At 42.4% G+C, this 22,644-nt stretch overlaps 1 protein-coding gene across 1 annotated transcript in view; it reads left to right on the top strand.

The window, feature by feature from the left end:
* Positions 1-14,930: 14,930 nt before the first annotated feature.
* MYO9A (myosin IXA) overlaps positions 14,931-22,644 on the top strand; it is a 140,497-nt gene continuing 132,783 nt past the window's right edge. The window contains exon 1 of the mRNA XM_062501128.1: positions 14,931-16,157. Coding sequence (XP_062357112.1) covers positions 15,315-16,157 — 843 coding nt within the window. The 5' untranslated portion in view covers positions 14,931-15,314. The remainder of the gene's footprint in view (positions 16,158-22,644) is intronic.

The raw sequence follows: 22,644 nt of genomic DNA on the forward strand, positions 1-22,644 counted from the left end.
TTTCCTGGTGTCATTACCTTATCCGGATGATGAATGTGCCTAGCTGTGGGATCCTACACTGAACACATTTTGAAATGGTTTTTTTCACGCTCCCTTCTGTGGACCTCATCACACACCTCAGTTAATCCATTTCAGGGACTTTCATTTCCATACCATATGTTCTTCAAGGCGTTTTGGAGGGATAATTACGTGGATATAATTTACCACCATGTGCTCTGCTTTTCAGGTACAGGGGGAGTCACACGTGTCTCTTTGAAGTCTTGATGACTTTCTGAAGGTTCTGTCTCCTGTTGTCTTTTAGAGGAGTCAGGAGGGACAAATATGAGGACAAGGAAATCACGTGCTCACTCAAATGTTTCTTAGAATGACTTAACACCCCATCCTGCTAGTGGGATCTTTCCCTTAAAGAGCAACCATCATGTCCGTAACAATAATTTTTGGGGGAGGTAGGAGTGTAAATATTGTGGTGGATTTAAGGGATTGAGGATCTTTCCTGCTCAAATCCCCCTAGCTAAGCGTTAATGTCAATTGTAAAAGTAAATTATGTACTCAGAGAAAGCTCAATTTCTTTTTGGGATTTTTCCTACCTAACAAATCGTGAAGAACAAACTCAGCTGCTATTGCAAACGGCTGCCAAGGCTTCACCAATTTACCCAAATTACTGGAGCAATGCACTGGAGTTGACAAATTTAGCAGAATCTGGATGGTACTAAAAAAGCTGAAGCCTTCATTCTTTGAACAAATCTGTTTTACTAGTGTCTTTGAGTAAAGTTTGTTTCAATTGATTTGTGTTGGAGGTGAACAGGTTGTCCTTGGACTACAGATGTGATGGAAGTTTGGAGGAAAAAATACTACGTTGGATTATTTGGTAATTTAGGCTAGGGAATCTCTACTTTGCACATACTTCCATAAGGTTTGGGGGTTTTTTAACTGAAATTTGATTATTTTTTTAAAATGATGAATGGAGCCAGAATGGGTGCAAACTAGAATGTGAGTATATTTTTTAACTTGACAAAACAGTGCAGTGAGAACACTCATTTCCCATGTAGGACTTATTTTTACTGCTTTTGTAGAAATTATGTTCTTTAATGTAAGTTATGAATTCATGGTTGTAGTAGAGAAGAAATTTTTTGAAAATACGTCTGCTGATAATTGGCATTATAAAAAAGATTGAACAGTTAAAAAGGGTTGGTGTGTAATGGATGGTGTCCTTGCCCGTGATGGGGATGGAATGAGATGGTCTCTAAGGTCCCTTCCAAACCAAGCAATTCTGGGATTCTCTAATCACTTGGAGCAGCTTTATTCCATCAAATCTATTGCTCTGTTTTAGGGTGTTGAGGCTGTGATGCAGGGATAAAGGTGATAAGGGAGACTTGCAAGGAGGGATGTCTATGGTTAGATGATAAATCAGTGAATCCCTTCAGTGGAAGCAGTTTGGAAGTTGGGGATGCAGCCTGTACTTTCCTCATGGCAACATGAGAGCCTGGAGTGACTTTTGATGGGAAGAATCCCAAGCCAGGAGTTTATGGAATGTGAGGACAAGGAACTTGGTCTTGTCTTTCACTCTTCAATAAGTAAATAAAATTTAAAAAATCCCCAAACCTCTATTTCAGAGGAACGTGTTTTAAAAAGGGCAACAACCAAAAGCCCTCATCCATTAAAAAATTATCCTTTAAACCTGATCATCCTTTAAAGGTCGGGGGTTAAGGATGCTTAAGTCAAATTGCTGATGAGTTTTACGGGAGACTTCATTGGAGAGGCTCAAGGAAAGTGGAAAATCCCTAAGCCTCAGGTGTAAAGTCAGCAAGGACAAGCAGGAGTAGAACAAGTGGGTTTCTCTGTGTCTTTCAGACCCCAATTGCTGGCAGCACAAACACATTCATGTACTTAAATGTCTGGGAAACTGATTTGCTTTCTGCCTGCAGCCAGGGTACAGACAAGGTAACAATCCTAGGCTGTTTTTCTGCAGAAAGGGACTTTTGACTGAGGATGAAAGATAGGGTAGAGTACAAATTTTCTGTCCTGAAAAGTCAGTTAAATCTCAGGTTTCAGGTCTGAATTATGGTCTGTGATTCCTGTGCTCACCATATAGGTGGATTTGGTATACTGGGGACAGAATTTTGTGTACATGAGGATGGGCCTATTGTGAACAGAAAGAATGTTCCGTACCATTTTATGTCTCCAAAAATCCCCACGCTAATACAGACAGTGTAAAAATACCAGGGATGGTAAAGAATTCAGGTCTGTTTGGTCCTGTCTGAACAACAAGCAGTAACCTGGCATTCATCTGACAAACCTTTCTGCTGAGATCCCTGTGTCGCAGATTCCTTTTTAGGACACATTGAATTTTTCCTTAGTGTGTTTTGAAGTTCACAAGGGTGACACACCTCACCTGCACGTTGTTCCCACCGTGCTCATGCCAGCAGCTAACCCTGGGAGTTCTGGGCACGTCGGACCCACGCTGTGTCTTCCTGTGGCTGATGAGAGCTGAGAGGTGGCATCTGCTCAGACACTCCAATGGCTGCTGGCTATGGAGCAGTGGGAGAGGGGATGGATTGCTGGATGTCATGGCCCCAGGCACCTGCCTCTTTGTGGCAGCCCTCTGTGCTAATGTTTCTAATTCTGCTAGTCAAATGGAGTGGAAGCAATTCCAAAACCCAATAGGTTTAATATTCCGGGGCTTTTCTATTATTTTATTGCTGTATCTCCTTTTGCCCCCCCCACTCCTCCCTGTTCCAAAATGACCTTGCTTTGCCTCCAGCAAGAAAATGGAACTAATTTTGTTGGCTTGTCTTTTTAAATACTTGTTATTGGATTTGCTCGACCTCTTTTTCTGCTGTGGAGAGTTGTGCTGGCTTTGTGCCAGTGGAATAATTTGTTATAATCTGTGAGTGTTTGGTTAAAAGGATTTACTGGCCCCCTCCCCAGACTTCTGCTTAACATAAAATGATTCCCGGGGAACTTTGAGGTGTGTTGGTAGTTAGGGAAATGAATGTTTTGAAATAAATCCTTTGAATATGAAAAAGATGAGGCGCATGCACAGGACAGAAAATATTTCACCTGGAGTATTTGCAATGTGGTGAATATGAATTAAAGATTTGACGTCTTGCGAAAAGCAAATGATATAGTATTTTTAGGCAGGATTTTTGAAGGTGTTTGTGAACTTCAGAGAGAGGTTTGTGTTAGAACATCATATTTCAGTGTTGCAGAAAATGCGAGTTCTCTTTTGTGATCAGCGTTGGATTCTCCTAAATGTTTTGGAGTGAAGATATGCTTGTGGAAAACCCCCGAGATCTGGACATCTGGAGAGCCTGTCATTCCCATCTCAGTTGTCCTTCATGTAAATAAAAGGTGGAAATGAAGCCAGTTGTGTCACCTGAGCCTGTTCCACCAGGATCAGCATCGCGTTTCAGTTTCTCCAGATAATGCACAGCTGACCTTGGCTGTGCCCTGTCCCCTCCCAAGGGTGCAGATGCCAGCTTTAGGAATAGTTTCAAGCTTGTGGAAGCTATTTGGTTGTTCATAATAATTTTTAAAGAGCTTCAAGAAATGTAAAGATTATAACCAGTTCTTCACTGTGAGCTTGCTCACTGCAGAATTTTCTTTTGCTGTGCTGATGGCAGAGAAAGAATGTAAAATATACTTAGTGTTTTTTGTTAAGGAGGAGCCTTAAAACCCGAGTGTGCTGCAGTTTTTTGAGGGATGTTTGTATTTCCCTTCCTATGTCAGGTCTAATTGATGGCTGTCTGCACTGAGATAGGGAGCTCTCTGTGTGTTTTGTGGGAAGGAGGTGCCTCTGCTTTCACTTGAATGTAGAAGAGAAAAATTGGGATGGACAGGTTGGCACATGGCTTCTCTTTCTCCCTCTGATGGTTGTGCTTGGGATGGGGAATTATCTTGGAGATGTTTAGTATTGGGCTGCTGCAATCTGTCATCTAATTTCTTCAGCCATCTGAGGATGCTTGACCTCTCTCTGTGCTCTGTGTTTGTTTTCCCTTTGTTTTAATCTTCCCTTTTGGAGGATGGACCAGATCAGAATTTCTTTTTCATAGCAGTGCTCTATCCTAATGAAAAATCATGCCTGCCAATGGAAAAAAAATTGGAAAGCTTTCCCCCCCACGTCATGCTCTGGATGGAAAAGTAGTCCTGAAGACAAGGGAGGATACATGAAAGAACTGATAAAAAGCAAATCCATTGTGCTAGTTTGAATATGCTCAGGTTTAACTTGTGCTCACTGAAGCATTGAAATCATTCCACTGCCAGTCCAGTGAATAGTTCAATTTTTGCTGCTTGGTCTCTCAAGAAATCAGAACTTCAGCTTCCAGATGAGTTTGGGGTTTTTTTGGTGTTTTTTTTTTTTTCTTTTCCCCTGAGAATATAATGAAATACAGACTGTTACCTCAATCGACTTAATTGCTACCTTACTGGATATATACAATGATTTATAAAATGATTTTATTTTTCAGAATGTGCTTTTGAATTTTATTTTCTCTACAATCACATCTGTGTCCTCCCCAAGTTTGTGTCAAGCTGTAGCTTGGCTGGGAGAGGTGGAATCTCTTATCCAAGTGCAGGATGAAATCTCTGATGTTCCAGCTTTTGCCCCTAACAGGGAAGATTCAAATGAAATTCCAAGTCTGTGTATGTCTCAGTTCCCCAGTGTCATCTTAGTCCTTGTTTGTAGGTTTTGTCTGTCCTTCTTTGTGTTGGGTGTCTGTAGGGATGTACCTGTTCATGAGGTTTGGAAATCAGGGATGTTTTCCTCCTAATTCTGTCAGTGATACACAATTAGCACAAGGTGTGGGAACCCCCAGAAACAGCTTTAAATAACCCAGAGGCACCATCAAATATGTGTTTGTTACAGCAAAATGCTGAGTCAGAGAATCTAACATAGATCTTCGATAATTTACTGCTTATTTCCTTTTAAAAAGGTGAATTATGACATTCCTAATGCATGTATTTGTTCCCTGATGCTGGTCATCAAACATCTCTGAATTTCTACAGCCTCCAGTCAGTGTATCTGATCCATCAGGAAAAGCAATATCGTGAGGACCTTGAGGAGGACCTTAAGGAGGAGCTGAATTTTGTTTGTCCAGGGCTTCAAGTTCTGCTCAGGTGAGACCCCACCTGCAGAGCTGCCTCCCAACAGCAGCAGGATGTGGAGCTGCTGGAGCCAAGGAGGCCACAGAAGATGCTCTGAGGGCTGGAACCCTCTTCTCTGGAGCCAGGCTCCAGGGAAACCTCAGAGCCCCTGCCCTTCCAGGAGAGGGACTTGGGACAAGGGAAATACTTCAGTTAAATACTTGATTAGCTCCTGCTGCTTCTTTTTTCTTTTTCTTTTTTTTTTTTTTTTGCCTCTCTGTCTGATATCAATGTTTTCAAAGAGCTACAAAGCCTGTGTTTCAGATAGCTTGCCAAGAACTATTTTTAGTGGAGCTGTCAGCTTTAATACAAGAGATTTTTTAGTACTTCTCACATTGTGAGGCAGTTTTTGTTTTTGGTTTCAAGTCCATGATGCTTTCAGAACACTCTTCCTCAAGTTTAAAAGCCCCTCTTGTGTTGTGGCATTTGCCTGACAGTTTAATTTTCAGATAGAATGTGAAATATATTTGTTGTTCATTTAAATCAAGCATCGTACTCCAGCTCTGGCTCACGAATTATCATCATCTGTGGGCTGAATATTTTTTATAAATACAGCCTCTAGAGGAAAAAGACTACCTTTTTTTTCTGTGAACTAGTTGCTGAAAGTCTTGTTTAAAGTATGATTCCTCCGGTTTGGTGTTTGTTTGTTTGTGTTTTTTTTTTTTTTTTTTTTTTTTTTTTTTTTTTTTTTTTTTTTTTTTTTTTTTTCCTTTGTAAAGTAACTAAGCCAGATCTGACAGTACAGTTTTGATATTCGTTTCCCTTTGATCTTCAACAGCACAATTCTTTGTGCTCTAAGATCTATTCCTTGTGCTGCAGGGGCTGTGCAGAGACTCTATAGTTACTATAAGCCTTAAGTCAGTCTCTGGATAATAGAATCTTGCTCCTGCATGGACCAGGGTGCTTTCGTGTTGGTGCTACAGGATTTTCAGTAGTTCTACATTGAAAAGAAACACTAATTTTGGGGGATTTTGAGCTGCTTGGTTTAAAGGAGTGGAAGGTACCTGTATGGTCTGCCTACAGAGATCAAATCCCTAAAATATATCAATTATTTATAAGTTATTTATATTTGGATAAAATCTTAAGATGATTAAATATCACTAAGATGTTTGAGACATTGAACAGGGAGAAGAGACAAGATAACAAATGGCATCATGCCTTACTTAACATGAAACTAAATCCAGCCAGGAGCAGTCTCTTGATTTCCTGATGGCACTGTAGCTCCTGCTGCTGAGGGCTGACCTTCATTGAATGCAGACAGGATGATTCTCTGTGGGGAAATGATTTCATTGCCCATGGAAAACGGGAAGGAGGTGCAAGGATGAGAGACAGCTGAAGGGTAAAGCTAGTTGAGGGTTGCCTTTGTTTAAGGAGGATTTAAAAGAATGAGGATGGGCTGGAGTGGAAGCTTTAGTTATTTTGTTGGGACAATTCAGGCTTGTAGCAGAAGAAACCAGCAGCTGCAGGGGCACAAGGCACTGTAAGATTATGAACTCCCAAAAATAACTTTATTCCTGTTTAGATGCTTAAGTTAAGCTGGACTGTAGTGTTGCTTAAGAAGTATATGACCAAGCTAAAAAGTTGGAGAATTTGCCTTTTAAACTCTCGTTCATTAACAGGTATGTTCTACCTAAAATGAGGAAAAAATGGGATTTGTCTGCTGCCCAGCAAGAGTTAATTTGTATGGTTCATTTTGATCTTGAAATGTCCTCCCAGGAGGAAAATTGGAATCATCTTGGCAGAAGAGAAAGCTCATGGGTTTGTGTTGGTTGGTCACAGGTAATAATTCTTGTGAAATGCAATAAAATTGTGTAGGGAACACTGGAAAATTTTATTTGACATGGACTGTTTGCCAAAAAGAGTTTTCTGTGAGAAGGCTTTAAAACCATCCCTTCCTTGCTATCAGTCATGGTCCATAATACTCTATAAAATGAGGAAAGGGAGAACATCAGTAACCACATTATTACATCTTCTCCTGGCACTGTTGCACTTAAATTTGACTTTACTCCTAAGCAGACTTACCTTCTTCACAATAACTTCAAAGCTTCTAACACTACAGGAAAAATATCTGAAATTATTAATTATTATTTGACCAAGTTTTCAAAAATAACATAGTGACGTTCAATTGTGTAAATTATCTTTAATTTTATATTTTTAGTGAAATAATAGTGTAGCTGTTGTCAATTCTGTCGTGATTTAATATTTGTTTTCCTGTGTTTGTGGACTCCACAGTAAGGAAGGCTGAGAGTTGTCCGTGTTCCTCTTGGCTTGTGCTGGAAGTGGGTTGAGTTTCCCCAGGACAGAGAATGCTGAGGAAGGATCCATGCTGAGGATCTATAGGAGGACATGATTCTTTAACCCAGCAAAATCCTTTGGCATGGATTATGTACTGACACTTATCAGTATATTGTTACATTTAGTTGATAGAGACCAATATGTATTTATATGGCAATATTCAAAATACTCTGCCATTTCACCATAAAGGTGAGAAATAATTTCTTGGTGATAATATAGAACAAGAATTTTTTTTTAATGAGCTGCCATTTATTTCTGTTATCTTTGGAAGCTTCCTAATACTGCATTTCGGTGGCATCTTGGTGCCAGCACAATGTATTTGTGCAATTCTTGGTGCTTCTGTGAATCCTTCTGCCTTTTGCTCAGCTGTTATCTCAAGTGTGGTGCTTGTTGGAGCTGGAAGTGGTCCTGGAGTGCCTCCACATCCTTCAGTGAGCTGCTTCTTCAGTACCACAATCCTCAGGCTGCTCCCACCACCTGCAGCACTGCGTTAGGAGAAGAAGGATCCTTTGATTTCCCCAGGTTTTGTTCTCTGAGGCTCTTGAGCTCCTCTAGGATAGAAGCACCTTGTCCTTAACGCTGGTGTAATTCCAAGTTCTCAAAAAGTATTTTCTGCAGCTATTTTGGAGCTGGAAGATGCTCCTCGGTGTGAATTCCTTTAGTCCTTGGCGACATCGCTTACACTTCATATACTTCATTTTTAATAGCTTCAAAAGTGTTTTTATTGTAAGTGCTGCTGGTTTTCAGGCTATATACGTGAAATTTTAGCTGTGAACTAAAACATAAATAGCTGGGCACATGACTGTAGAGCTAAAAGGGAGATCCTGGGTCCATTTCCAGTTTCTGCAGCCATCTCTGTGTTGTCTGGCTGTGCTGTGCGCCTGCATCAGTGTGGGATTTGACAGTGATCTGTGTGTTTGGGGTATCAACTCCAGGTTTGTTTCCAGTTGGATTTTCAGAGGCTGAACTGCACTGTGTCCACCTGTGAGGAGGAGATCCAGCCAGTCAGGTTGGAAAAATCTGATGTTTTGGCTGTTCATGTAAATAGAAATTGCTGTGTTGGAGAGGATGCTGTGTCTGAAGATGGTGCTGGAGCCTGGAGTTAGTCCAGGAAAACCTGAAGGGGCTGTAAATGTAGTTCTATCACTTTTATAAAAGACAGATTTTTCTTGGTGTTTGGAACAGGGTTGTCCTACCTCTGGCCACTGACTACTTCCTTGGTCATTGGGAGCAGAAAAACACGTTGTAGCAAGGATTTGTTTCCCTGTAGGACTCCAAACACTCAGGATACACTAGGTACTTCCTTAGTCTCTGCCTTTGTGTTAAGTCTTGTCATCCACTGACAGTTCTCATTAGTCATATAGGGAATATGGGAGTGAAAAATTAAGTTAAACAGGTGCAGCCTGAGAAAGGATCCAGCAACTCCTTTTGTTTCTTTAAGTTTTATTTTTTTTTCAGTATTATTACTATTTGGTTGGTTTCTGGCAAAAAAAAAAAAACACAAAAAAACAAGGGAGCAGCTGGAAGATCCCATTCTCTGTGTAGGGGCATGTTTTGGGAGAACAGAAATGCTTCCAACAGCTCAAGAAAGAGGAATGATCCAGGGCAGGATTTTCTTTGCACCATTTATTTGGGTTTCCCAGCATCCTGCAGAGATGCTGTGATGGAAGTGAAGGTGGAAGTCACTTTTCCCATTCAGCTGCCTCAGTCAAGACCTCATCAAACTTTCTTGTTCTTTTATTTAACTTTCATTTCTTTGGCACCACCGATGCTGGATCTGTGCCTTTGGTAGCATCTCCAGCTGGTGAGTCAGGAATCATGCAGGCAGGAGCTTTGTTCCCTACATAGCCCAGGTTAATTCCTTGGATGCTGATGCATTATCTGCACAGAAAGTGGCTTGACTGCAAGGGAAAGAAAAAGTGATCCTGTGTTATTCACGTCCTAATTCAGTTCCTCCTTTCTCAGAAATGCTTGTAACATTTTAGGAGTAACTAGTTTCACAACAGCTTTTCTTGCAATTTTCTTTAGATGTTATTTGGGGGTTTTTTGAGTTTTTGGTTTGTTTTTTTGTGGCTGGTTGGTTGTTGTTGGGTTTTTTTTTCCTTCCCATTTTCATTTTGTCTCAGCTGAAGGGTCTGGTAGAAGCTGAGAAATTTCCATAGGAGATGCATCAGCAAGGATGTGATGGATAGCAATATCCTCACACACCCCCAGTGTCTAGAAAAGGATGAGCCACTGAGTGGTTGTCATACCATAAGGAAATACCAAAACCTCAACACAAGGTGATTCCAAACTCTGGAAGGGATTATTGTCCACTGAAGCACTTTATGTATCCATGGACTTCTTAATATCAGTATCTGATTAAAGTATGGGGGAATCAAACCCATCTCTGAAAGAGAGGAGGAAACTCCTCTGATGCCCAGCAAGGAGCTCCCAGGTGCCAAACTGAAACTCAAGTGTCATCCTTCACTACAGAAGTGAACAGACAAGCACGTGAGAGAGTTGCTTAAATGCTGAATAAAACTGGAAGACACAGGGAAAACCAGTGTAATATGACTTGTATCTAAATTTTCAGGCCATAAAAGAAGCTGTTGAGATCAGGAGCAACTTAGAGAACGTTTGCAAGCTATTTTAGTTCCAGTGTGGGCAACTGTAGGTCTTTGGGTACAATTTCTGTAGGGTGAGCTGTGTCACTGCTTCTTTTGTGCTGTGGGAATCTCCCTTGGAGGCTGAGTAGGCATCTCTGGCTGCACAGGCATCTTTACTTTCAGAAATACACCCTTCTGCTTGAGGCAGGATGGTTGACACTGACCAAGGGTTGACACTCCTTTTATTATGGTTCTTGATAATAGCAGCCAGTTTACAAATCTCACTTGGATTGGGGACATGGAGGAGGTTTAACTCAAAATCACTTGGCTTTGCAGGAAGTGAAAGGACACCTAATTTTTAGGTTCACTCACATTTGCCTTGAGCTCTGAGCAAGACAAAGCAGGTTTAGCAAAGTAGAAGAATTTCTTTCTTCCAAAGGAATTGGGACCAAATGGAAAATTTTGAGAATCCCCAAACCAGTCAGATGTGTCATTGGGATGTTGCTGCCATTGCCTGTGTGTCTTCACTGTTGGTGCCTGTGGGGATTTTGTTTTGGCTCGGCGTGAGATCCAGCAAGGCCCTGTGTTGCTGCAGAGCTTCTGGGAACGTGTCTCCACTTCTGCTTTCATTTTCTCTTCTAATTTAAGTTGTCTCACTGCTTTGGCATCTTGCTTAGCTGCCTCAGTCCAAATAAACTGCTCTGAAATTCAGCCAAAAGACCTTTCTTCTGTATGTGGACAATCCTTGAGTACAAATGTTATTTTATTTCCACCCCCCATCCAAGCTTATCATCCTTTAAGAAGTAAACTTGAATTGTGATTACAAATCAAGTTGAAGACATCCCTGCTCATTGCAGGAGTGTTGGACTCAATGGCTTTTGAAGGTCTCTTCCAAAACAAGCCATTCTAAGAACTCTGTAATGCTTCCAAATCTCGCTTTTTCCTGTGACAGAACTTTCATTCTTTTGGATGAAAATAATTTTAGAGAAACTTTGCACCTCGCACCTTCCCCACACCAATACGTGGGTGCATAAATCTGTGTCTTGTGTACCACCACCTCCTGCACTTGCACACGAGGCTCTTTGAGAGGGGCCCACATAGGTAATTAAGTGACAATGATTATGTTTCTCACCCATCAGCAAACAGTGGGAAGAGAAAAATACAGGGAGCATGGAAAAGGAAGACGAAAAAAGGAGAGGGTGAAGTGTTATGTAGATTCTGCAAGGAACCAACATGTGAAATGGTGCCATGATAACCAAGACATTGAGCTTCCACCTGGGTATTGCTCCTGTGTGTAGCTGGCACAGATGTGTTGATGTGGTGTCAGTTTTGATATCACCAAGGTGTTATTTGGGGTACCAGCAGTACGAGGCTGTTGGCTGCCATGGGAGAAACATCCAGGGAGCTCTTGTGCCCATAGATTCACATGAAACAGTGAAGTGTGTTTAGATTGGCAGCTTCTTCAGATTTTACAAGTCTATCTATACCAGGAATTATTGCCCTGCACGTTGTGTGTTGGGAGGTGCCCGTGGATGGATAAATCCAGGCTGTACTGAGAACTGAATCCTGAGGATTGGGAAAGGGGAGAAAGTCTCCCTGTTTCTGTAGTCCCTTGCCAGATTAGGGGATGTTATAATAAACTTAGTGAACTTTGCTTCCAGAATTGCCCCTTCAGCAGCCTCAATGCTGACACTGATCCCTGTTTTTTTCCAAATCATTCGGTATTTGGCAAACTCTGCACATGATTTCAGGCTTTAGCTGTCACAGATTATTTATGCCGAGTTCGGATGCTTCCAGTGGAGAGTTTGTTTTGGATTTTTGCCACGTGCTGCTAACATCCCTGAAAATGAACATATTGAGGCTGGTCTTTTTGAATGTGTATTAAACTGTGATCATATAGCAAAAGATCACATAAAAAGCAGAAATCAACCACTATTTACTTGTTTAGAGTATGTACAAAGCCTAATTGGCAATCAAAGTTTTAGTCTTTTTCTCTCAACCTGTTAATAATCAGGTTATTATTGTCAGTTTTATCAGGGCCATCTGAACCTTCTCCCTGGAAGTAGTAATTGATTTTGTTATGTAGGAGAACCCAAGTAATACAATTAATTTGTAACCATGTTTGCAGATTGTGCTTTTTTATGTTGAAAATAAAATTATGTTTGTGTAGTAAAATTGAGCCAAGTCAGCATTCTGGATTAATTTGAGAAGAATCTTCATTCAGACATAGGAAATGTAAAAGGATAGAGAAAATATTAGGCTGAAAATATATGGTCAGAAGACTGGATCCCCTCTGCTCTGGAGCCAGGCTGGGAGAGCTAGGGGTGTTCACCTGGAGAAGGGCCCAGGGAAATCTCAGAGCTCCTGCCAGTGCCTAAAGGGGCTCCAGGGAGAGGGACTGAGGACAAGGGAGGGAGGGAGAGGACATGAGGGAATGGCTTCCCATTGCCAGAGGACAGGGTTAGATGGGATATCGGGAAGGAATTCCTGGCTGGAAGGATGCCCAGGCCCTGGCACAGGTCCTCCAGGGCAGCTGTGGCTGCCCCTGGATCCCTTGAAGTGTTCCAGGCCAGGTTGGATGGGCCTTGGAGCACCCTGGGCTAGTGGAAGGTTTCCCAGCCCCTGGTGGGGTGGGATGAGATGAGCTCTAAAACCTCTTCTGACTCGCACCATTCCATGATTCTGTGTTGACTTAAAATGCCATAAATGTTTCCTTTCACAGGCACACAGAGTCCATGAATTTTTGACCAGAGTGTTCCCAGGAGTTTGCAATAGGCAAAATGTATAAATGACTGAAGTGTAGCATCATTTTTATATGTTTACCTGTAAATGTAAGCCTGTAGCGACTCGAAACGCCTTGAATTAAAATAGTGCATAGAGCAAGTATTAAGGGGTGGCAAAATACAAACCTTGTGTCATTCTTTTCACATTCCCATCTAATTTTATATGTCTAAATGCAAAAATACTAATATTTCAAGTCATATGATAGCTAATACAACAGCCTGCTGGAACGATGCTATTAGGAGAACCTTTCTCCCTGACATATGCCAGTTACCTTAGGATGGGCATTTCATTGCATTATTTTCTCCAAAATGCTTCAGAAAAGCTGACTGCGTGCACAAGGTGTGTTGGATGCTGAGCCAGGGCCAGGCTCATGTGCAGCAGGGCATGGGAGACCACGACCAATTAACTTCATTAACCTTGCTTTGACCTCCCTCAGCATGCTGAGCCATGTTTGGGATTGTTACCAGTAAACCCCGTGGAGCCCCTGGGATTTACAAGGCTCGATTTAAGACCCCTTTGCTTTCTCAGCTTGGAAACTTCTGGTCTTTGAGTGGTTTCACAGGGAGGACTTGGCTCTTCTACATCCCTAGAGTTGTTGAGGCTTTTAGCATCTCCATGGGGTTCACACTTGGCTTGCAGCCCTGATGGATTCAAGTTGTTTGGATGCAGAAGGCACAGGTGTTTGTTGTTCCATGCAGAATAAACATCTCTAGAGACGTTTGAGAGGGTGGGGTGGAGTGGCCTAGTTCCTTATAGTGTATTTATTGAGTGTGCAAGAGGGAGGAGGCAAAGTCAGTTTGCTCAGGGTACCTGACTTAAAGTCCTGTTTGCACTTCTCACGTGAGTCAGCAGTCCTGGATATGCTCTGATAACGTCAGTAAAAATAGCCAGCCCTTTTGGCCTGAGCTTTGAAGTAAAATCTGGGTGAGGAATTAGCGAGCTTAAGTATAGTGGGGGTTTTCTTCCCCCTTCTTGATGAAAGGTTGATGCTGGAGTTGCAGAGCTACACAAAGCAAGCCCAACCCAGCACTTCCCTGACATCATCCCTGTTGCATCTGTGCCTGTAGTAAAGCCATAGGAGAGCAGCTGGAATGTTTCCCAGTGCATAACGTATGTCCCACTACCAAGCAATGTGCCGTGAATCCCTGCCAGATGTATTTCACTGGGACATATTAATTTCTGTGCTTTGAAGTGCACGTGGCTGGGGATAATATACTTAATGAGATACTGGAGCAAGAAACAATGCAGCATAAAATAGTGCTGTTCATTTGAGGGCCTCAGAAGTTAAGCAATTCTCCAAATCCCAGCCTTGGAGTGGATGAAGAAGATGAGGGTGGCTGTATACTAGGACTGAAGGTCCTTAATCTGGAAACTTGGGAGAGACTGCAGGAGCAGGGTGACTGGTGAAATGCTTTCACTGAATACTCTTCTGAAGTTCCCTAAACCTATTGTGGGTTTTGACTTCATGTTTTTTGACCCTTCTTGAGCACTTTGTTGATTCCTTAAGGGAACTGTCATAGTTGTGAGGTCTTGCTCCAGTGGGGCAATGCTCAAAAAAAAGCTCAACGTTACAAATAACATTAGAATGTGCATCGTGTAAACTTTAATCTGTGTAAATTGTCAGTGCCACCTGATTGCCCAGATCCTGGCTCTGAGAGTCCTGCTTTTCTCCCCAGTTCATTTTTGTCTTTCTATTAGAGTAACTCTTAACATCTTCCCCGGGCAGTTTGGAGTTTGTTAGAACTGGTGGAGAGCTGGGGCCCTATAACTCTGTATTTGCTTTTATTTGGGGCTGCTGGTGGTGTGTTATCTACTTGTAGTGGTGAAGTTTGAGAAATCAGCTGCACATTTGATATTTCAGTGCCAGAGATATGGGTTTGTTTGGTTTCAAGCAGTACAATAGAAATAAAAAGTGCAGTCTACAAAGGAGTTGGTTTCAATAATTCATATCCATCTCTGAAAAAGGGTGACTTGGTAGGGGAAAAAGTGCTGCTGATTAAATCATCATGGGTTCAAATTTTCCTGGACAGGAAGGAAAGGAGTTTATTTCCTCTTCACTGCTGCAGGACCGTGAAAAAATTTATCTGTGGCAAGGGCAGGTGTGCAGGGGAAGGTGGTGGTTATTTTGTTTTAGCAGCTAGAATTTGTGGCTGCTGATGAGATTGTGGCTGCAGCCACGAGATTGATTCAGGTAGTTGTTTGGTGTGTTGCTCACCAAATTTTCACTGAAAATCAGAGGGTATTTCTGATATCTCAGATTGGGGTCAAAATTAGTAAAAGCTTGAGGTGCTGTGGGAGCAACATCTGAGCAGGGGGAGCCTGTGTTGTGTGTGTAGTGTTTGGGTGTTGAATACCTTTATCTGCTACAGCTTTGGGGTGTTTGTAGGATAACACCTAACCTGGATTTGTTTTTATTTTTTTTTCAGCCTTGCTAACATGACGACCTGACAAAATACAGCGCAGTCCTGACTATGCAGCACAGGGACTGATGGGAAAGGATCCAATATGAGTGTAAATGATGTTGGAGGCAGACGACGCTTTGAGGATAGCGAGTACACGCTGCACATCTACCCCGGGAGCATTGCAGAGGGGACGATCTACTGCCCCATCACCGCCAGGAAAACGTCCACGGCTGCTGAAGTGATCGACTCGCTCATCAACAAACTCCAGCTCGAGAAAACAAAATGTTACGTGTTGGCCGAAGTGAAGGAGTTTGGAGGGGAGGAGTGGATCCTCAACCCCACGGACTGCCCGGTGCAGCGCATGATGCTGTGGCCACGCATGGCGCTGGAGAACCGCACCAGCGGCGAGGATTATCGCTTCCTGCTGCGCGAGAAGAACCTGGATGGCTCTATCCACTACGGGAGCCTCCAGTCCTGGCTGCGGGTGACAGAGGAGCGGCGCAGGATGGTGGAGCGGGGCTTCCTCCCCCAGCCCCAGCAGAAGGACTACGATGACTTGTGTGGTCTGCCAGACCTGAACGAGAAAACGCTCCTGGAAAATCTCAGAAACCGCTTCAAGCAGGAAAAAATCTACACCTACGTTGGCAGCATCCTCATTGTTATTAATCCCTTCAAGTTCCTACCTATTTATAACCCCAAGTATGTCAAGATGTACGATAACCATCAGCTGGGGAAGCTGGAGCCTCACATTTACGCTGTGGCAGATGTGGCTTACCATGCTATGCTCCAGAGGAAGAGGAACCAGTGCATCGTGATTTCAGGAGAGAGCGGCTCGGGAAAGACACAGAGCACCAACTTTCTGATTCATCACCTCACCGCCCTCAGCCAGAAGGGATTTGCCAGTGGAGTAGAACAGATTATTCTTGGAGCTGGCCCAGTGCTTGAGGTAAGATGGAAATGATAGTAGCGTGGAAATGTTTTAACGGTGAAAAAAAACCCAAACGTGAGTAGCTGGGCTTTTATTGTGACACTCTGGGGTTTTCTGCTAAATACTGATGATAAAGTGACAACGGCGTTAGCAATGACAGAAGGTTGTGTTTCCACCTATAGAATCCTACCTGCTTCCAAAAAACAAGAGGATAAAAATAAAAGTAGAGCAGATGGCTTGCTGCCAAACTTGTTAATACTTTTGTTTTCACTCAAATATTTCTTAATGCTGGTTTGTCTCAGTGGTTTCTCAGTGGGAAAAGAGAGTGATCAGTAGCAATTTTTTAGTATATCGAAAAGAGAATTCATTGCACACAATGTATTGATAATGTTGTATTTATGGAGTTTCTGTGCTCTCAGCTTCTTTGAGCTGGGGAAGAAATCAAACAAACTCTCCCCTCTCCCCTCTCCCCTTTCCCCTTTCCCCTCTCATTTGCAATTAATGGTGGTTACTGTGGTGACTCACATTGGTGACCACATTAATTTCAGAAAACTGGTATGAAGACTATTGCATTCCACCTCCAGGCCTGTTATTCCACCTGCAATCCTGTTATTTATTTGAAACACTTCCATGTTCTTTAGTTTTTGATACATTGCTTAATAAATTATGTTGGACCAAGGTAATTTTATAGTTCTCTTTAGCAGCATCAGAGAGAGCATCTCTGTCTAGTTTAGATTTCCGGAGGTGGAGAAGAGAGATCTCCATGAATGGGAAGGTAGAAGGAAGTTTGGGGAATTGGTTCTTTTCTTAGATTCTACTTTTCTCAGAAATAGGTTGTCTACTTGCTTGGCTCTTGGCTGGAGAGAGGCATCACAAATGGTTTGCTGGGAATCCTGATCTGTTGGTGTCCACTTAATTCTTCTGGGGACCATTCACAGAATGGTTTGGGGTAGAAGGGATCATCCCAATCCACCCCTGCAACACCTTCCATTATCCAAGCCCCATCCAACCTGGCCCGGAACATTTCCAGGAATGGGGCTTGGAGCTTCTCTGGGCAGCCTGTGCCAGGGCCTCCCCACCATCCCAGAGAAGAATTCCTTCCTAATATTTAATATTCCTTTCCTTTAAAAAGCACCTTTGTAGTTCCTCTCCTTGATTCTCTTTCCATTAGATGAGGTTGCTCAAAGCCCCAGTGTCTGGCGAGTTGTGTGTGTTGGGATGAGGTGGAGGGCAGGGATGCACTCCAGTCAGTCTTTTGTTTTCCTTTCACAAGATCTGCAGCTGTTTTAGAGGGAAAAAAAATCCTGAATCGTATCTGTTATATTTTTCTGCTGTTGGAACAGAAGTTTGCGTTCCTTCACTCTGGCAGCTGGATGGCTGCTGTTGTGCTTTGTCTGCTTCCAGGCCTCTTAGAAAAAGTGGGGGTAATTCAGAATTTCTTCTGCTCTGCCAGCACCAGTCCCAAATAGTCACAAATCAGGCAGCCTGGAAGATAAAGTGGCTGTATTTCTGCTTTTCCTTCTCTTCCTAGAATTTCTGAAGAGAAGGATCTTCAGAGCAGAGCTTTGGGTTGCATTACTCTGCAAAACGTTTGCAGATTTGACCTTTTGAATTGTGGTTGAAATAAATCGAATAAACTCTGGAAGTTTAGATGCCAAACTTTTGGGGAATTTTCTTCTTTTCCTTTGTTCTTCTCTCCTCCAGACACCTTCTGCATTCCCTTTGCGTATTTAAGATCAGATTGTGTTCAGCTCAGGTTTGTCTGTCAGAGGCGGTGACACAGCTCTTTGTGCTGCAGCTTCTGGTTTAGCAAGTGGAGTAACCCAACAGCTCACTTGGACCCACTGATCTCTTTGTCAGCTTGAAAAGTGTCTGTGGCAGGACAAGTGCATGGAACCTCCTGTTCCTGGGAATACCTTTGCTGTCATGCTCACACAGCAGGAGCGGAAGTGGAGCAAAATTAAGTTTTTTTTCTGTAGCTTCTCTGTTTTCCTAATTAATTTATCTTTCTTGAACTGCTTCGGGCTATTGTTTGGGATTTTGTTGTTGTTGTTGTTGTTGTTGCATGAGATTCCTGAGTCTTGTCCAAATTGTACTGTTGGGGACAGATGTCAAGACAAGCTGTTACTACCCTCTAAACACGGTGACATCATTCACTAGTTGCAGATAGTTTAAGGTGTGTACTGAGACCAGGTGTGTCCTTTTAAAGTGTATTTGATGTAAATCCTATGGATTTTATTTTTCCTCTGCTGGGATTTAATAGGAAAATTTTGTTCTAGTGGTGCTCCTTGGAATGGTTGCAATATGCTCCTTTTGATGATAAATGATACTTTAAAATATTTGCATGTTTATATATTATTTGTCATAAATGATATTCCTTAAATACCATACTAATTTGTCCAATAACAGGATTCAATTTTTTTTAAACATGTGATTTTCTTTATATTTTTCCTCAGTTTCCCCCAATTTTCTTACAAAGCACATTTTGCTCTATAAGTACTTGATTCTTCAGCAGAGCTGAGTTTACGAAAATTTTGCACTCTGGCTCTCCTAATTTCAAGACTGAGCTTCTCAAAATCCATGATTTTGTGAAGTTCCATGTGCTGCACTTCCATTCTGTTTCTGATTGATTCCATGCAACACTTGAGGTGAAAACTTCTACGCAGCATGATGCTCCATCAGGAACCCAGAGTGCCACATGTCAACAAGATTCTGAGGGAGCTGGGGGAGCCTCAGCCTGGAGAGAAGGAGGCTCAGGGAGGAGGGGGCAGCCAGATGGAGGTCAGGCTCTGCTCCCAGGGAACAAGGGAGACATCAAGAGGAAATGGCCTCAAGATGTGCCAGGGGAGGTTTAGGTTGGAAAAAATTTCTTCACACTGGAAAAGATGTGCCTGCCCCATCTCTGGAAGCATTCAGGGTTAGGTTGGAGAGGTTGTACAACCAGATGTAGTGGAAGGTTGTTGGATTAGATGACCTTTGAAGTTCTGTTCTAATCCAAATCATGCCATGATTGAATTTGTGCTCTACTTGAGATCTGTGCTTTATCCCTGCGGGGATATTTCATCCCAGACCTAGGGAACTTGTTGATGTGAACTTGGAATGGTGTTTTAAAATCCTGTTTTCTCTTTAATTAGATTAGCTAGAAACATCCAGATGAACTTTATGTTGGAATTCCAGCTTGTTTTTATGGACTGTAGCCCTTCGAGGTGAGATGTGGATGGGTTCATCACCTTGTCCTGGTACCTGGTACAGTCTGTGAGCATCCTCCTCCATCCTCCTGAACCATGCTTCCGCTTTCTGTGGAGCCCTGAATGCAAGTTAATTTATTACATCTTGCTAATTTGAAATTCCTCCCTGGTTTTAGGTATGGCCAAAGGTCCTCAGACAGGTATTGAATGAGCGTTGGTCTAAAGGAGTCTGCACCAGATTATTTTACCATCGGTCCCTTTCTCAGCATCTCATTTATCATGGAAGAGTACAGCCATTGCAGCTACACACAGCATATGTGCTGTCTGAGCAGCTGTTTATTTGCCTTTTCAAACATCCCAGTGGGGATCTCTCAGTTGCTTAAAAAAAAAAAAAAAAAAAAAAAAAAAAAAAAAAAAGCCAAGAGCTGTGTTCCTAGGAGAGGCCTCGGAGCACAGGCGGTGGCCAAGGGGAGCTGCTGCTGCCCTTCACAGCTGAAATGCATCTGCAGCCTCTCTGCCAGAAAAAAAAAATACAAAATGAATTGATTGCTTGAACTGCTTTGGAAAGAACTGCAGAGCTTTCTGTAGACTTGGCCCTGCTGTTTTCATTCCCAATGGTGGTAGTTTGCACAGGAACCTTAGGAACAGCAGCTGGAGTTGCTTTTTGGTTTCTGGAGCAATATTGTGCAATGTGTGTGTTTTGCTTTTGTGTTTGAGGTCAGAGTTGCCACCTGAAGGCCTGAGAAGCTGAAAGCCTTTATTTTTTTCTTATCTCTTTAATCCTGATTATGGGGTTGTTAGAGGGAAATGCAGGCAGCATCTAGAAGATGTTGAATGTTATTTTCCAGGATTTTGTGCTTATGCACAGGATCCTCCTAGCTGAATTCAGCCGTGGCAGCTGGAGCTGAGGCCCTGCAAGGTGTGAGCAGAACGACTCCACGCGGCTGGAATTGCAGTGGGTGCTGAACGTTTCCAGAGCCAAACAAAGAGCCATTGAGTCGAGTTTAAAAAAATCAATTAACTGCAATGATCAGGCGTGTCCTGGACTTCCAGTAGATTTGGGTAGCACTGGACAACATGGGGGGGGGCAAAGCTCCTTGTGCACATGGCTTCCACTGCTGCTCCTGTGTGTGCTGGACCTGGAGTTAGTGTAGGTAGGACCCAGCTCCACTGGCAGACCCCACACTCTTAACTCCTGTACTCTGGAACCAGGATAAGGGGACACTTGATTCATATAGGAATTAGGGTACCATTATTTGCCTGTGAGAAATGACATTTGCAAACAGACCATATTTGTATTTTTACCCAGAACAATGCATGGGGTGTAAACTTTGACTCTATTCCATTTTTTTCCTTATTCTGCCTTGAAACAGTAGTAATGGGAAATAAATTTTAAGTATATTTACATTTTTACCCCCTACTTGGAACGGTATTAATGGGAGGTAACCAAATTCTATTAAAATGGATTTAACAAAAGAAACAGATTCTCTGATTCAGTTCATAATGTTCAATTTCTAGTATACTGATTTTTAAGTAATTGGGTAACTGATTGTTAGTAATTTTAAGTAAATAGTGTGGCTCTAAAAGTTTTATATCCAAAAAATGGATTTATATGAGGGGTAGAGAGTAGATTTATTTTTCTGCTCACTATTCACTTTAGATCATTTTTAACCTATGATATGTGCAATTATCACCACTCTGCCATCTGAGTTTGGGGTAGGTGTGAATGCAGCAGCCAGGATTTTTTCCCTCTGCATTCTTGCCTCTCCAGTGCCTGGAGAGGTTAGAGAGAGAGCAGCACACAGAGATTATCCAGCTGATGCCTAATGTGGGAAGAATTTGTGCAGGCCTAACACAAAGGACTCCCACAGCAAGGCTCAGGCACCAACTGCTTTTCACCAGCACTTGCAAAATGTTGGGATTCTTCAGCTGGAGAGGTTTTGCAGTTTCAGGTTCTGTGTCGCATAGCGTCGTTTTCATCTCTATTTCTGAATTATTCAATATTTTTACTGTAGACTCTTCCTGCCATATCCAGATGGGCTGTATCAGTGCCTGGGTCTAATATTGTTAATATTTTTCATTATGTGCTATCTCCAACAAATATTTCATTATTCCAAAGTCCAGATTATTGCACTTGAATGACAAAAATTGGTGTTTCTGCACTGAGATGACAGTAGGGAGATGGATTTGTTATTAAAGCAGGTTTAGATGAAGCTGCTCTTTCTCCACCCTTAAGAATTAGGAGCTATTTTGTTTCCAGGAGGGAAATGCCAAATAAACCCTGCCCTTGTTGGGTGGAGTGCTCACCTTGCAAGATATCCTGACTTTACGGACCTCTAGATAGGCAGACTTTATGGACCCCTAAGTATCAGGATCTCTGGCCATCCAGATTCTATAAATATTTATGTATCTAAACAATATAACCCCGAATCTGACCCTGGCAGGGACCACGTGTTCATGCCAATCCAGATGATGCTCAGCATTATATGGAATTAGAGAACAATTCACTTTCTCAATACCATTTAAAAATTATCTTTCTCTGTCTTATTCCACCTGTGTGTCTGTTACTTGGGTTTGTATTCAGCTTTTTTGGTAAAACTGGAGTGTCAAGGTGCACATTTAACAAAACAAACATGAAGGAAGTGCCCATTTTCTGACACTTTCTTTTTAACTTTTCCTCTCTATTTATCAAATGCTGTAATTATAGTGTAGCACTTCGATAAATAATGTTTTTTGATCAAATATCGTGCTGCTGTTGAATAAGGCTTCCATGAAGACTTAATAACCAAGACAAGGACTTTTTATCCCTAATGTACATAGTAAATACAGCGCTGAGTTTTTCTAGTCATGGAGTGAGAAGTTAATGCCTTAGTAGGGATTTTGTTTCCTCCCCTCCTTCTCCCTGTCAAAATAATTTTTTTATTATTTATTTTTTTTTGGAGGTGGGGCGGGCTCATTTACTGAGACTTTTCTTGTGCCTGGGTAGCCTGTATTGGAATTGACACTCTGGGCTGGGTGCTGGGTGGATGCCAGGTGAGTGCTGTGCTGCAGCCCTTGGTGGGGAACAGAAGAGCCTGGGAACAAGGAGCCTTTGTAGGACAACGTGGTAGCTCTGGTGGTATCAGCTGACAAATTTGGGCTTTTTAATGGTTTCTGTCATCCTTGTGGCTTTTCTGGGCCCGGAATATGAGTGCTGTCCCCTAAACACCTCTGGGAAGGCATTTGGGTTTGCTGCCCCAGGAGCAAGTCCTTCTTCTGACTGCTCAATGACAGTGTCCTCCTGAGCTCCAAGGGAGCAGATAAAATTTTCTGACTCA

Source organism: Cinclus cinclus, chromosome 13 (assembly GCF_963662255.1).
Source record: "Cinclus cinclus chromosome 13, bCinCin1.1, whole genome shotgun sequence".
Taxonomy (NCBI): domain Eukaryota; kingdom Metazoa; phylum Chordata; class Aves; order Passeriformes; family Cinclidae; genus Cinclus; species Cinclus cinclus.